General features: G+C 44.3%; 1 protein-coding gene across 3 annotated transcripts in view; it reads left to right on the plus strand.

The window, feature by feature from the left end:
- Positions 1-13,564, plus strand: part of ralgapa2 (Ral GTPase activating protein catalytic subunit alpha 2) — a 91,309-nt gene extending 77,745 nt beyond the window's left edge. The window contains exons 39-41 of one of the 3 annotated variants that reach the window (XM_062440992.1): positions 4,791-4,912; positions 8,360-8,401; positions 10,619-10,752. In XM_062440992.1, coding sequence (XP_062296976.1) covers positions 4,791-4,912; positions 8,360-8,364 — 127 coding nt within the window. In that variant the 3' untranslated portion in view covers positions 8,365-8,401; positions 10,619-10,752. The other 2 variants (XM_062440990.1, XM_062440989.1) reach the window with 2 other exon arrangements.
- The last annotated feature ends 691 nt before the right edge of the window (positions 13,565-14,255 follow it).

A 14,255-nucleotide genomic window follows, 5' to 3' on the forward strand; every position in this document is an offset into this window, starting at 1 on the left:
AGTGAGAATGGTTTTCCGCTCACTGATACTGTTCTGTTTGTTGATATCACATGTACACACACCTGGTTTTTATGTGCAGGGATTTTCAGACTAATTAAACACCATAGTGGATCCCTGATTTGTTTGAATCTTGTTCCTTACTAACCACAAACAAGTGGGTGAAGCCATAATCCCGCTGGTGGTTTTACTTTCTTTCTTCTTTTTTTTTGATAGATGGTGAAGAAAATCCATTGAGAAACGTTGCACTGCATCTGTAAAATCCATGGAAAAAACACTGCTAGCACAAAAATGGATGTTAACAATCCATTTTTTATTTTTTCAAAATTGGTTTTCCATTGTTTAATGAGAAACGTATGAGAAAAACATTGTTTGGCCTCAGGGATACACACAAATGTGTTGTCGGTGAGAAAACCCTTGATCTGTTTACATTCAGTGAAGGAGCTGAAATACCTTCTGAAGCCCTGATGCATAAACATCCCTGCTGGTTGTGTGTGTTTAAAAGCTGAAGAGTGTGTGTCAGAGGCCAGTGGTGGCGTGAGGCCTTCTGTCAGCAGGGGGACAGAGGAACACAAAGACTGAGGCTGGATGGTCAGGATTCTGCTCTCCAGGGAGACACCAGATCAGAGGTCAACGTAGGCTCTTCTGGGGAACCGTGTGTGGGTGGAGGATGTAAGCGAGTGTGTGTTGTGCCTGCTTGCCTACTTATGCACCACTAACGCCTGTGTGCGAGCATGTGTATGTGTCTGCATGCACTGGGTGGGGTTTACGCGTGGCATAGAATGGATCCCAGTGGACAGGTGTTTTCAGGATAGGTCCCTGTGGACGGATTGAGAAAAAGAGAGAGAGATGATGATGAGGGTTGGTGGCGGTTGGCCGATGGGGTCCAGCAGGGATGGAGCAGCCTGCTAATGAAGAGCCATCTGAGGCCTCCATTCACCTTGAACATGGGCCACTGCAGCTGCCCTGACCTTGGCTTTGATCCACCAAGATGCTTGACCCCCACCATTTCCCCAGAGCTAACCTCCCTGCCATCTGGACAGCACACATGCATATGTATACATACGTATCTGCGCACACCCACAGATACATATGCATGTACACGTATGTTGACCCGTATACTCATGCACATATGCCCTCACAGGTATGGTGGCGTTGGACTGTCTGTCTCAGGTGGTGTTAATTCAGCCACGCCTACCAATGTTTTTGGGCATGCAAGCTGCATGTTGTGTTTTAGTGCATAATTGACCTTTATGTTTGTGTGCTAGTGTTTGTCTCGGGGATCCAGTAGCTTTGTCATCACTAGGCACAAAACAAAGCTGTTATACACTAAAACCATTATCCTATATGTGTAAATATACTTATTAGATATGATTTGTGCTTTTCTCTTTGTCCCTCCTGCTTCCTCTTACCTTCAAAACTCCCTACCCACAACCTCCTCCTCTCCAGACTTAAGTTGTTACGTTACATTAACTCAGATCTGGGAGGGTGTTTTTTTTTTTTTTTGTTTTTCTCGTTACTATCCGAATAGTTGCCACGCTCCATAGACATTACATTGGTTTTCCCTCTCTTCTCCCTAATAGGAATGCAGCCGCTTGGAACGTAGGGGTTCCGTGGAAATTCCCAAAGTGGCGCAACACACTCTCCTCCCACGCATCAGCTTCTCCTGCTTGTCTGCCTAGTTCAGCTGTAAATGACAGTTATGTCACGGGTGACTTGAGTTGCAGTCCATCTGTGGAAATGTACACCTGTCTGCATTTTCCTTTTTATATTTCATGCCTCTCTTTATGAGAATGTTTATAGCACAAAAAAGTTTGAAGCTTTATGTGATATCAGAAAGGCTTTCAGAACACATTCATAGTGTGTAACATGTTTTGTGATTCAGAGAAGTTTGTCACAAACATTAAGCTTATCAAGGCACTACAAACCAGTAGCTGTGATGTTTTGTTTAGTTTTTTTTCTCCCCTGAAAGCAGGTCACTGTCAGTGTGTTTGGTGTCCATGACATGGACATAGCCTTTGCGTCACTGTTCTGGACGTGTCACTTGATTAAGTTACTGCATGGAGGCAGCAGCATCTGTGCATATGCAGGGGAACAAGCTGTGCCCATGGCTTGGTAATTAGAGAATAGCAGAAAGATGAGAGAGTGCGAGAGAGAGAGACAGCAAGATTACCCCTCACTGTGCATCAGCTCTGATTTCTGTGCAGCAATTTTTTTACCCACAGATAGCATCGTACATTTACTTAAGTGAGCTGATTATGGCTCTCGCTTTCACTCTTCTCCAAAATACCTTTTATTAGTCTCCCTCCATCACCACCGGTCTTTCTCCCTCGCGGCCTGTCATATGTTGTCCCTCGTCTCTTGATAATTCTACACTATCTCCCTTCATTTTATTCTTTGAAGGGTTTTTTTTCTCACCCACTATAATCCATTTGTCTAACTTCGATAGAGGGCAGCGGAAGGAAGTAGTGGAGGAGAGGCGTGTGTCAGAGTCAGAGAAGAGCGTCTGCTCCAGCTGGAGTCAATATTTGCTTTAGGAATCTCAATAACAGGCCTGCAGTCATCTGCATCTCTGATAATGGACAGCCATATGGCTCTGTTGACCCACGCTGAGCCGAGGTTCTCCGTCTCTCTCCTCGCCCTTTCCTTGTCTTTCATTCGGAGGCTTCCTTCTAACTTCTATCATTTCTTTTCAATTACTCCTTCGTCCACACGTATTTGTCTTCCACTTATCACCTACGTGGGCACATTTCGTCCTTTTTTACAAACATCCTTCTCTCTGTCTCTCATCCATAAAACCCTGGATATGACCCACCACACAGAGCTGTGACCCAAGTTACCATGGCAGCAGAGCCTGGGATGTCCACTCTTTGTCCAACATTGTTTCCAGCAAGTGACAGAAAACAGTGACATTGCATGTCTGGCTATGACTGGAAGACAGATATAGAGCTCAAGAGGAAAGTGCTTTTACTACGTACGTAGAGTCACGCTGCTCTACGTACATCTTTTAATTGGAGATATTGACCCTGTAAAGAATGGTCAATTAGAGACAGTATATTAGTTGACAGGTGTTAGGGCCTCCTTCATTTTTTTCCTCTTGTCTCCTTTCTTACTTGGAGTGTGAAATATGAGGTTTTTCTCTAATGGATCTGTTGGTTTTCCTGTCCTGACAGGGATTCATCCAAGACTGTCATCTTGCAAAAGAATGCCAAAAAAACTCCTTCACCAAGCAGACTCCTCTAGCTTCTTACACACCCCCCATTTTCTCTTACTGCTGCAGACCAGCAAGACTTTAATGCTTTGGTTCATAGGGCATAGAGATGAATGCATGTGCTATTTACACAAATATACAAACTTAATCCTACTCCCCGTCCTCCTCTTTCAGCCTATCCTTTGTCTTATTCTGCCCTCTGTCCATCCCTGAGAGAAGCTTGGCCGTCGTACCCTCTGGTGCGTCCCGGCTCAGGTGCCCGTCACCCCGGTTTCGCCACGCTTCTCTCGAAGCCATTGGTCATGTCTGCCTTGGCCCCTGCTGTGGCGGCATGTGCTCACAGCAGGCCCCCTGCCCAGTCACTGTCTCGTCCTATCTATCTAACCCAGACCGGAGCTTCTCGGCCCAATCCAGCCTATCTCAGCTCAGCCTGGTTCAGCCTTGGCGTCAGAAACAACCCTCTGCCACTCGAAGGGGAAAAGAGGGGTGGGGGTATCTGTGTTGAGAGACTAGAACTGTGTGTGTGTGTGTGTGTGTGTTTGTGTGAGAGAGAGAGAGATAGAGAGTGTTTGTCAAGCAATTTGTTAGGTTTCGTCTATCAAGGAAACATGGACACAAACAGACAGCCACAACAATAATCACACTCATTGTCAAAAGTGCACACACATTTAAATCTCCAAAGTGCTCGCTGTCATGACGCCATCAGACAGAGCTTTTTTAATCTAAATGAATAATCGCTGATTATAATACGAGATTGCAAAAAAGTCCTGCGAGCTCAACTCCAATAGTTCCCTTTACCATATTTTACACAGCACTTGCCTCCATTCCACAACACGACTTAGCACAATGTATCTATGATAATGATATGATAATGGCCATCAGAATGTTTTCCACCCTCACCCAGCAGCCATTTTACAGGCTTATTCATTTATTTATTTATTTATTTGAGCCTTTCCTCATTTCAAATCCGTCCATCCATCCTGCATGCTGGTTGCCCAGGCTCCAGTCGCTGCTTGTCACTCTGAATTTCAAATGGCTCCAATTTTCCCCCTGATGGCACGGAGAAGTGCCAGGCAGCACATTGGGGAGGGTGGTCCTAGACATGCTGCCTGCAGCAGGGGTTCTATTAGAGAGGAGAGAGAGAGAGATGAGAGGGGAGGGAGGGAAGAGGTTTTTTGATGCCAGTAGTGATGTATTCTTTCTCTTTTTTTACGATTATTTTGGAGACTGCTTTCTCATTTGAGGCTATGTGGCATGGCTGATTGTTCCATCTTTGCTTCTGGCTCGGGTTGCTGATGGTGTGGGCTGCCCTGACCGGTGAAGCTGCCTCTTGCCCCCCTCCCCACCCGCTCTCACAGTGCAGTGTCTGTGCAATGCAGCACTGAAAAAATTCCATTTGTAACTGTTGCTGTTATTTCGCTCCTAACCGTGTTATGTTACGGATGGATGTTTTGATGAAATTCTGAAATGTGATTATTTTGTGAGAATTCAAATTGCAGGTAAAGGCTAATTTAAATGTATTGCTTTGTTGTTTCCTCTGCTACATGCCATTATGTTACATCCCTTAATGAGATCCAACCAGCTACGAGGAGCGGGCTCTCTATTTGGAGGCCATTGTTCAGAACCACAGAGAGGACATGACCTTTGAAAACTTTGCCTCGCAGGTCTTCTCCCCGTCTCCTGGCTATCTGATGAGTGGGACAGGTGAGAGATTAACCACACTGCACTTCTGCCCACCTTTTATGTTCTTTCCACTGCATCTTTTATGCTCTTTTCTTTTCCGCCGCATCACTATTTTCTTTATTACGTTTCCACTTTTTCCTCTCATGCCCTCATTTCCCCTTCTTCGTCACCTCTCTCCTCGCTGCTTTATCCTTATCAGTCTCTCCTCCACCTCCTTCACAAAACACCTGTCTGTCTCCGTCCCCTCCTCCAATTCCCCCCCCCCCCCCTCCATTCTCTCCACTCTTCTTCCACGCCTACGCTCTCTGATGAATATCAAACAACAGGCCCCGGCTCTTCACGCCATCCGACTGACTTCAAACACCGCTTTCTCCACTTCCTCAAGCCCCACTCACGCAACCTTGTTTATCTCTTCTTGTTCCAAACTGCATCTTTCCATGCAATTACTTTCCTATGAATATAACCAACCTTGTTAAACGGCGGTTGCACATTGCGTGTCTGTGTGTGTGTTTGCGTGTGTGTGTGTGTGTCTGTGTGTGTGTGTGTGTGTGTGTGTGTGTGTGTGTGTGTGTGTGTGTGTGTGTGTGTGTGTGTGTGTGTGTTTGTGTGTGTGTGTGTGTGTGTGTGTGTGTGTGTGTGTGTGTGTGTGTGCGTCTTCATGAGCTCATTCACCAACACTTAAGAGATCCAGCCCGACAGACAGCAGGTTGCGGATGTCAGCACAGTGCTCTTATCAGTCCATGATGAATAGAATGGAAAACGTGTCTTATCTTGTTCTTCCTACTTGTACCAGCTGTGATCGATCGGCAACAGCACCGAAATCAATACATGATTGCACTTTTCCACTCTATTGGATCCCGACACACATTCTGTTTTGACAACTCCACAATACCACACCGCGCACGTCTCGTCATTTTCAAGTCTGTCAGCGCCCGTGTGTGTTTTCATGGGTCTCTTTTTTAAAGTGTATGTAATATTTTCATTGTGTATGTTGGCACGTGAAAATTAACTGTCTGAATTTTCTCGAGCCGCACGCCTGTTAGCGAGTACGCGTGCAGGACTTTAAATTGTGAGACAGCAGGTGTGATATTCAAGCTGCAGGAGACAAGCAAGAGGTGGACAACCACATTACCATAGTGCTGGCCCATGTCTCCTGCTGAGGTGTAAACATCTCCTCAGACTGACCTCCAATCATCTCTTTTCTTCTCTCAGCACCAAACCCTCTTAAAGACTGAGGAATAGGTGGTAAAGTTAAAAAAAATTAGATACACACAAAGTGGAAAGAAAAGATAAGAAGGGGGGAGGAAGTGAGTGTGTGTGATTTTTTTTTTTTTTTTTAAACAAGAAATAAAACCTTTAATTTCCCAAAGCTTGATCCTTTATATCTCTTAGGAGATGTGGTGGACTATTTCAAGCATAGGTTGCCTCCGCTGGGCAGAGAGGGGTTAGAGAGGTTAGCCAGGCTAAAGAATAATGTTTCACAGCATGGGACACAGACTGCGGCTAATGTGAGAGGCCGTAACATAATGAAGTCTGCGAGGCTGTTGTGTCACCCTCACTGCTGCGGAAACTCGTTCTGAACGGTGATTTGTATTTCTCCGGAATCTACGCTTGTAAATAGATTAATTGATTAATGCAAGGGTGCGTTTATGTGTATACGTGTGTGGCGATTCATATTTTATCCAGGACAACCCGTAGGCTACTGTAAACAGTCACTTTCCTGTAGGTTGACCAATGTAGGAGCGCTGTTGAATAATTCCACAAATCACCTTTTGGTTAGCAATCTTCTACATAACAGGGGAAATTGGGCCACCGGTGGGTTCATTCACATAAAACATTCTTTTTCTTTTGGAACACCTACAATTTGCAAAGATAGCACATTTGTAAGGATGAATTTTGGTAAAATAAGTATCAAATAATGCAGAAGATCTAGTTTATTTCTGTTTAATGTGAGTTTGAATATTTCACTGCAAGGATCAAGCAGACACAATATACTATGTATGTGTCTCACAGTTTGGGGGGGGTGTTATTTTCATTATTGATTTTCTTTATGAATCATATGATCTAAAACATATAAAGTAGTAAAAAATGCCATTCGTGATTTCCTAAATTACAAGTTGATACAGTTTGTTTCCTCAATGATGTGTTGAATGCTTTAGGTGTCATATTTAATGTGTTTAAATATATTTTATCAGTGTAATCTCTCATGCCTGATACCCCATGTCCCATCAAGCATATAGCTTCAATGTGGCAGTGATGGCTGGCTGTACACTGCTCCTCATTTTCACCTTTCTAAAAATGTGCTCCTGCCCTCTCATGCCTTTCGTGTGTCCATGTGTGCGTGCGTGCGTGCGTGCGCTTGTATGTGAGTTTCTCCATTCATCAAGCTCTGGCTCCCATTGCTGCCACTAACATGTCATCCATGCTTCATGACAGCGTGCAGGCGTTGGCCGGGGATGGTTTGGGACATGGAGTACCCCTGGGCCAAACTGGACTGTAAGACTATGCTTGCTTCCTCCACTCTAGGCATGACGCCCAGCTACAGCCCACTAACATCTATTCATTCATTTAGGTGACCATAAATCCCATCATCACCATCCTGTAACTGGGGCTGCACTTGATTTAACCTTTTTTGCAACAAGCAAAGCAGGTCCAGACTTGAAGTATCCTGCATGCTTAATGCTGTAAGACATTTAACCTTTTCCCGCCTTCCTGTCAATCATCCATCTCTATCCCTTCCTGGTTTTGTCAGTAACCTCCACAGCCTCGTCCTCCATGATCCCGAATGCAACCTCGCTGTCACTCCTGCAACCTCAGTCCAACATCACGGTTTCCTGCATGAGCTAGTCCATCTGTACGGATCCGAGACTCCATCCTCCGTGTTGTGTGACACCTTGCACTGCTTTGCTCAGTTTTTTTTTGTTTTTGTTTTTGTTTTTTTTTGTTCATTTTAGAAACTTTTTCAGATAAATGATGGCAACTAAAAAAAAAAGAGAAAAAGGTTCTTCTCTCTAGTGGATAACAACTTAAAAGCTCCCATGACCTGAGGTGCCCCCCACACCTCTCTTACTCTTTCACTCTAAGCCTCTCTAGCTGTAACATTGTTGGTAAATGCTTCTCTGCCTGTTGTTGCCACGTGAACTGCCCGCCATCCGTGCTTCGGATTTCAAAACTGCCTCACTTTTGAAAACTGTAAATGGGACAGATTCATCAGGTACCAGCAGACGTTATGGCTTTCAAAAAAAAAAAAAAAAGTGGCACTTGTTGATTAACTCCTCACCCGAATCAGTTAACCCTGTCTGACTTCCAGTGACAGCTGACTAACCTGGACGCCACACACGCTGCCTGAATGTCGCTGCAGCCTCCTCCTATCAGCAGCGTTGTGTTGTGTCCTGCTGCAGTGTGGTTTGGTGTGTGTCCACTGCTCTCTCACATGATGCTCTACTCTGTTTTTTTTTTCCTTTTTAGATTAAAAATATCTTAAAGGTCCAAATACTGTTTATGGCGAAGGTAAGCCCCGAGTCAGACCGGAAGCTTGTTTGAATCCAGCGGCCTACCTACCCTTCGCTCATTCACGCATCCTGGCTGTTTTCCTCCCCACCACCTCTCCTTTTTTTTTTTTTTTTTTTCTTCAGCACTAACTAAGCTTTATTTACTGTGCGCTCTTACAAAGGGAACGGGGACAGAGAAACCAGGCTGTTTATTTGGGGGGTATCCTACTGTTTAGGCCAGGCTGGTAATTGAGAGTGATGCACGGTGGGGACAATTAGCACCTGACTAAGTAGCAGCATGAACAATACGGCTACACTTCTGGCCCTCGCTTCTGCATGTGGCGCGCCTTTATCTCTTCCCCCAGCAAACACTTTTCTCTTTTCTTTCGTTCCTTTTTTTTTTTTTTTTTCCCTCCAATCCCTCCACCCTCCTCATTTCCTCCTGTTGGAGTGTGCCTGTTTGCCTGGGGCAGACTCTGAGACTAACACCTGCCACACTGGAAGACGTCTTTGTCATCCAAAGCCTTGTTTGAACTGCTGCAGAGGGGACCAATGGGATAGCGGGGCCATTTAAAGACTCTTTGTTTTCTTTCTCTCCCTCTCCGTCTCTCCCGTCTTCTTTTCATGTGAAATTAACCTCAGCGTAAGGTAGTTTCGGGTACGAGTGAGGAGCGGCGGAAATGCTGGGTTCTTATGCTGGGTTCGATAATAATGACACATTAGCCTCATAGCTCTTTTGGGACTGGGTTATTTTCTCACTCAGTATCTTACTATGAAAATGAATTCTTACATAAGAGCGTACAGAGTAGAACATCATTAAGAAACTGATGTAACCACAGTCATTAAGTGCCACAGTGGGAGCGATGACTGTTTAGTGCAGCATGTTTTAATGGCTGCTAAACGAAAAGGGAAGTCTGTTGAGTGAGTGGTGAACTGTACCGCACTATTGTCTGCGTATATATCCTCTTTAATGGATGGTTCTTCCTCCTGTCTAACTTGTGTCTTCACCGCAGATGCAATTTGAGTTTCATTTATAAAACAAAGTGTTTACTGTAGGAATGAATAGAAGAATACGGGAATGCGGGGGTTTCTTCTGTCCATAAGGCCAGCCCACATTTTTAATCAAGCCCCTCCCTTTTTTTAATATATTCATATGCAGATTTTAGAATGCGTGTTCGGGACCCCCACCCACACACACACACACCTCCTGCTCTAGCTGTTCACAATACACATACACAAACCCTATGTTTCATCCATAGCCCAGCCTCCTCTCCTCCAGCGGCCCTGGATGCTGCCGGTGTCCACTGTGCTGCTGAGTGTCTGTTACTCCAGCCATCTGCCGTTCCTTTTAGCTGCTGCAACTTGAGACGCTTCAGAAAAAGAAAAAAAATGGCAGGAAATAAAAGGATAGGAAAGAAAATAGGCAACCAGATGCTAGCTCGACAAAGCAGAAAAGTTGTTTAAACTTGAGGCATGGGGCAGAGGCGGGTGGGCGGGCGGGCGACAAAGGGGGGGGCCCTGCGGTTTGGGCTTGGTCAGGGCACACTGAGGAAGTCAGGGCGACGTTCACAATACTTGATTGTCCTCGCCAGCATTTCATGCCCACCTCCCAGCTTATTACTGTTTGCAACCCGGTAATCATGGATGTGAAGTTTTTTTTTTGAAAAAGGACAATGTTTGACAATAGGAAGGCTCCACATGTTCACAACAAGAGCATAATGTGTAATTTTATTTTCATTCAAAGCATTCTGCTGTCACACTGCGTACTGAATCCTTTTTTTTTTTCCTTGTCCGTAGCTACAAAGGTTACCTCTCATTTTTTATATCGTATAAGCATCTGGAAAAACTGTATTGGGGAGAAAGACGGCATCTCTTTTAACAAGCTTTGCTTTTCTACAGCATGTGAAAACAGCATGTAATCTCTGAAATGTTTTTTTTTCTTCCTCAAATCATTATTCTAATGAATTCAGCCGTAGAAGAAACTCAAATCCTGACAATTGTTTTTTTTTTTACAGTTTGCACTTTAAGTTTTTATGAATGTTGGTGAAAATCCTTTTGAAGAGGGTAATCTTGGTTAAGGGAGCAGCCATGTGCATGACAAAGCATGCTGGGATATGAAACAATCACACAAAGTCCAATCATGCCTTCGCACGTCTGACCAGCTCTGTCTCTCTCCATCGACTTTTTTTTTCTTCTTTCTTTCTCTCTACAAACTCTCTCTCCATCTCGCTCCCAGGCTCTTTCACCGGCAGCACGAGCACCGAAGCCAGCGCTGCCACGGTGACGACGGACACTACTGTCGACCAGGTGTCTCCCACCATGCCCCGTGCCACAAAGAACCGAGTTTCCGGAAAACTCCGTCGATCAGCCAGCGCTATAAGCAAATCCTCCAACTGAGCTCTTCAACCCCCCCCCTTCCTCTCCCCTTTCCCCCCCTCACTCCTCAAGTGCAGCCTTTAATCTTTTCTCGAAGAACCTCACACACCCAGCCGTGACTGCAAGACTTTTTTTTTTTTTTTTTTTTTTTTGGTGTGCTTTGTTTTTTCTTTGTTTTTATTTTGTGTCATATAATCATGTAACTGGAGCATAATGCAATTTTTTAATTTAAGTGGCAATCATTGATTTCGTTGACACATTTCCATTCCAAACTGCTTCGAGATGGACGTGAGACTAAGCTATTTATGTTCATCCTCGTGGGTTCAGCTTAAGAATTAGCAACATAGGAAGACTTGACTGAGAAAGTCTTAAAACAACCTGTGATTAAAAAAAAAAAAAAAGTCTTATTTTTTTTCTCAATTTCTAGTGTAGCCTTGATGCACTAGGAATAAAACAAAGTTCTTACTGTAGTAAGGGAATGGGAGACTGCTTTACCCTGTTTCTGTATCTCATCTATGTCAACACTTAATGTAACAAAGCACTGAATGACACAGCTGTAAATGGCATCATGCTAAAGCTGCACAGGAGATTGGTATCCATTTATAAATGTGTCTGCCTTCTTACCTCCTTTTTGCATCTGCCACAACCTTTCTGTGTCAAAAGGCACCACTTCTGTTGGTGACAGGACAATGTTGAAGTCTTCAGTGGTCGTCCTGAACCATCTTCCTACAGCGGGGGAAAGGAGGAAAGACTGATGCGTGGGGGGAAAACCTCCCCCAGAATGATTTGTCCTCGCTACACTACTACACAGACTTCCTGGCTACAGAGTCCCTGTAGTACGTGCAGTCAGAGGCTTTTTTTTAATTGTTTCGAACCCAGAGTGGACAATCAATGACATCTTTCTAACTTGAGCCGAATCGAAATTTGTTTTTGCGTTGTTGTTGTTTTTTTTGTTTTTTTTTATCACTCTAATTTTCCTTTTTAAATGAATTCCGATGGATTGTGTCACTGTTTGATTTATGCAACTGTGCTGGAATGAGAAAAGACTGCGTTTGTAATTGTTTTCTGATGTCGTTAACATAGGCTCATGTCCGGTAATTGAATAAGTTCCTCCTGTCTCTTTCCTCTGCTATCAGTTTCCCTGTCCTGTGAAGCTGAGACATTGACATTCCAACGTTCCCACCGACATTTTTTTTTTTCTTGCACTCACTGTCATTGATTAACTAGCGCTGAATGTTTCTCTCTGTTCTTGGATGTAAATTGCTTTAAGTTTTATTCGCTGATGTCTGTTTGCTAGATGTACATAGAGAGGATTATTTGATGAATTATTTTGCTGTTGTGTTTTATGTATTCATGTGCTGTTTATAGAGGAGAAATACTGCCAGAGCCTCAGGTGAATCTTCATGCACTGGTGTGTGTGTGTGTGTGTGTGTGTGTGCGAGCATGTATGTATATGTATATGTGTGTGTGTGTTTGTGTGAGTGCGTGTGAGTGTGTGCATGTATATGTGTGAATTTCTGAGGGAGCTTCTCACAGTGCCTGTGTAATGTCTGTCCTCTTAAGACGCTGTCCCACACCACCTCCGCTCCCCATAATCAGATTTTAGCCTCTCCTCTTCGTCGTGTGAGACAAACCATGGCCGCCCTGCATCACGTCTCCTCGTTAGCAGTCTAGAACAAAGTGTTTTCCTCCCTCCTCCCTTCCTCCTTCCTACTTCAACTCTAAAGGTCAGTGTCTCTTGCTTCCCACAACAACAACAAAAACATCAACAAAAACAACAACAACAGATGGATTTGGAACCGTGGGGTTCTCAGTTTTTAGTCTTTATTATAGGCGGTGCACTCGCCTCTCTGTCTTTATCTGTGAATGGAATCGACTCCTCCTCTTTCCCATGATCCCTCTTCCCATGTTGCCTCCTGAGGCCATAGCAGAGGGGTGGCGGGGCTGGGTTTAGGTGGCATGCCAGAGGGGAACTCTTACAGCCTTCCTAGCAACAGCCAGGGCCGGCGCTCTCACTTCTCCAACCTGCCCGCTTGGGTTGTCATGGTAGCCAGGTGTTCCCCACACACACACACACATACACGATAGACTCACACCCTCTGAGGGCTCCACCCATGATGCAACACTATCCCCATCTGTTGCACTACTATGCCTTACTTTCCTCATGCTCTCCTTTAATTTTCTTCTTTTTTTTCTCGCCTCCTCTTTGTTTGTTCATTCCCCGAGCAGGAAGGGGGGGGGGGGTGTAGATGTGGAGAGGGTTCAATCCATTTTTGTGCTTTTTTTTGTTGTTTTTTGAAGAATGTATAGAAATATAGGCCTGGATCACACTGGGTTTTTTTTAATTTTCCCCAAAGTCACTTGAAGGAACCACCCAGGATGTTGATCTAAAGATTGTAGCTTCTAGATGATGTCTGTTGGAAAGAAGAAAAAAAAAGGAGGGTCGCTGCTCCCCCTTTTTAGTCGCTGGAGATGATAGTTTGGACCAAGATAAGGATTGTGTTTCTTATATACGTGAAGAAAATGAGCTAGTGTTAGTCCTAGTATGTTTTTCTTCTTTCTTTTTTTTTCTTCTCGTTTTAGAAATCCTTGTACATTGTGTCAAATTTGAGGGCTTGAGCTCCCTCTGAATATAAATATATTAATGCCTGTAATATAATCTTTGTATAAGAGAAAGAGGAAAAAAAGCTTGAAGATTTCATCATTACTTGTCAACATATCAAACTGTTTTTAACGACCGAGGTCCTGCTATCTTTATTAGAAATGTGAAAATTGAAACATTTCATTAAATCAATTTGAAATTCTACTTATTTTTTTGTCCTTTGTTTTGTCCCTCTTAACAACACATCAGGTAATTGTGTAACATCAGATTTTATGTGTGTGTGTGTGTGTGTGTGTGTGTGTGTGTGTGTGTGTGTGTGTGTGTGTGTGTGTGTGCGTGTGCGTGTGCGTGCGCGTGCACTGACATGATGGTGCTGTCACCATGTGCTTTCTGACCCTGGCCCAGCCGTGCTCTCAGCAGCAGCAGGGGTAACCTGACCCTGCTCCCATCTGTCTCCCCTGCTGCTCAGCCCTGCTTTGGGGAGGCCAACATAATGGAACCTTACCAGGAGGTACAGGTGCAATGTTTGCAGCACCTACGGGTGCCCTGCCTCGCCTGCTTCACATAAAGAAGCAAGAAAAGCACTTGACCGTAATTGGAGCCCTAAAGCTGTGTGTGTGAGAAAGAAACCTAATGTTACCTCAATTTCACCCTGCTCAGCGCTGTTTGCCTCAATCATTGACTCTGAGATAGTTTACAGCAGAAGAGGCAGGGGCTGGATGCCCTGGCCCCTCTGATGAACCATATTCTCTGTTATTACTACCACTCTATTATTTCATGTGTTACAACACAGTCCCATTTTCACATTTCAAAATATCTTTCTGTCTTGATGTATTGTTTCTTGCCTTAAGGGTGAGTGACACTCATTTTAAAAAGGTTTGTGTTATTCTTTTTG

This window comes from Scomber scombrus, chromosome 19 (assembly GCF_963691925.1).
Source record: "Scomber scombrus chromosome 19, fScoSco1.1, whole genome shotgun sequence".
Lineage (NCBI taxonomy): Eukaryota > Metazoa > Chordata > Actinopteri > Scombriformes > Scombridae > Scomber > Scomber scombrus.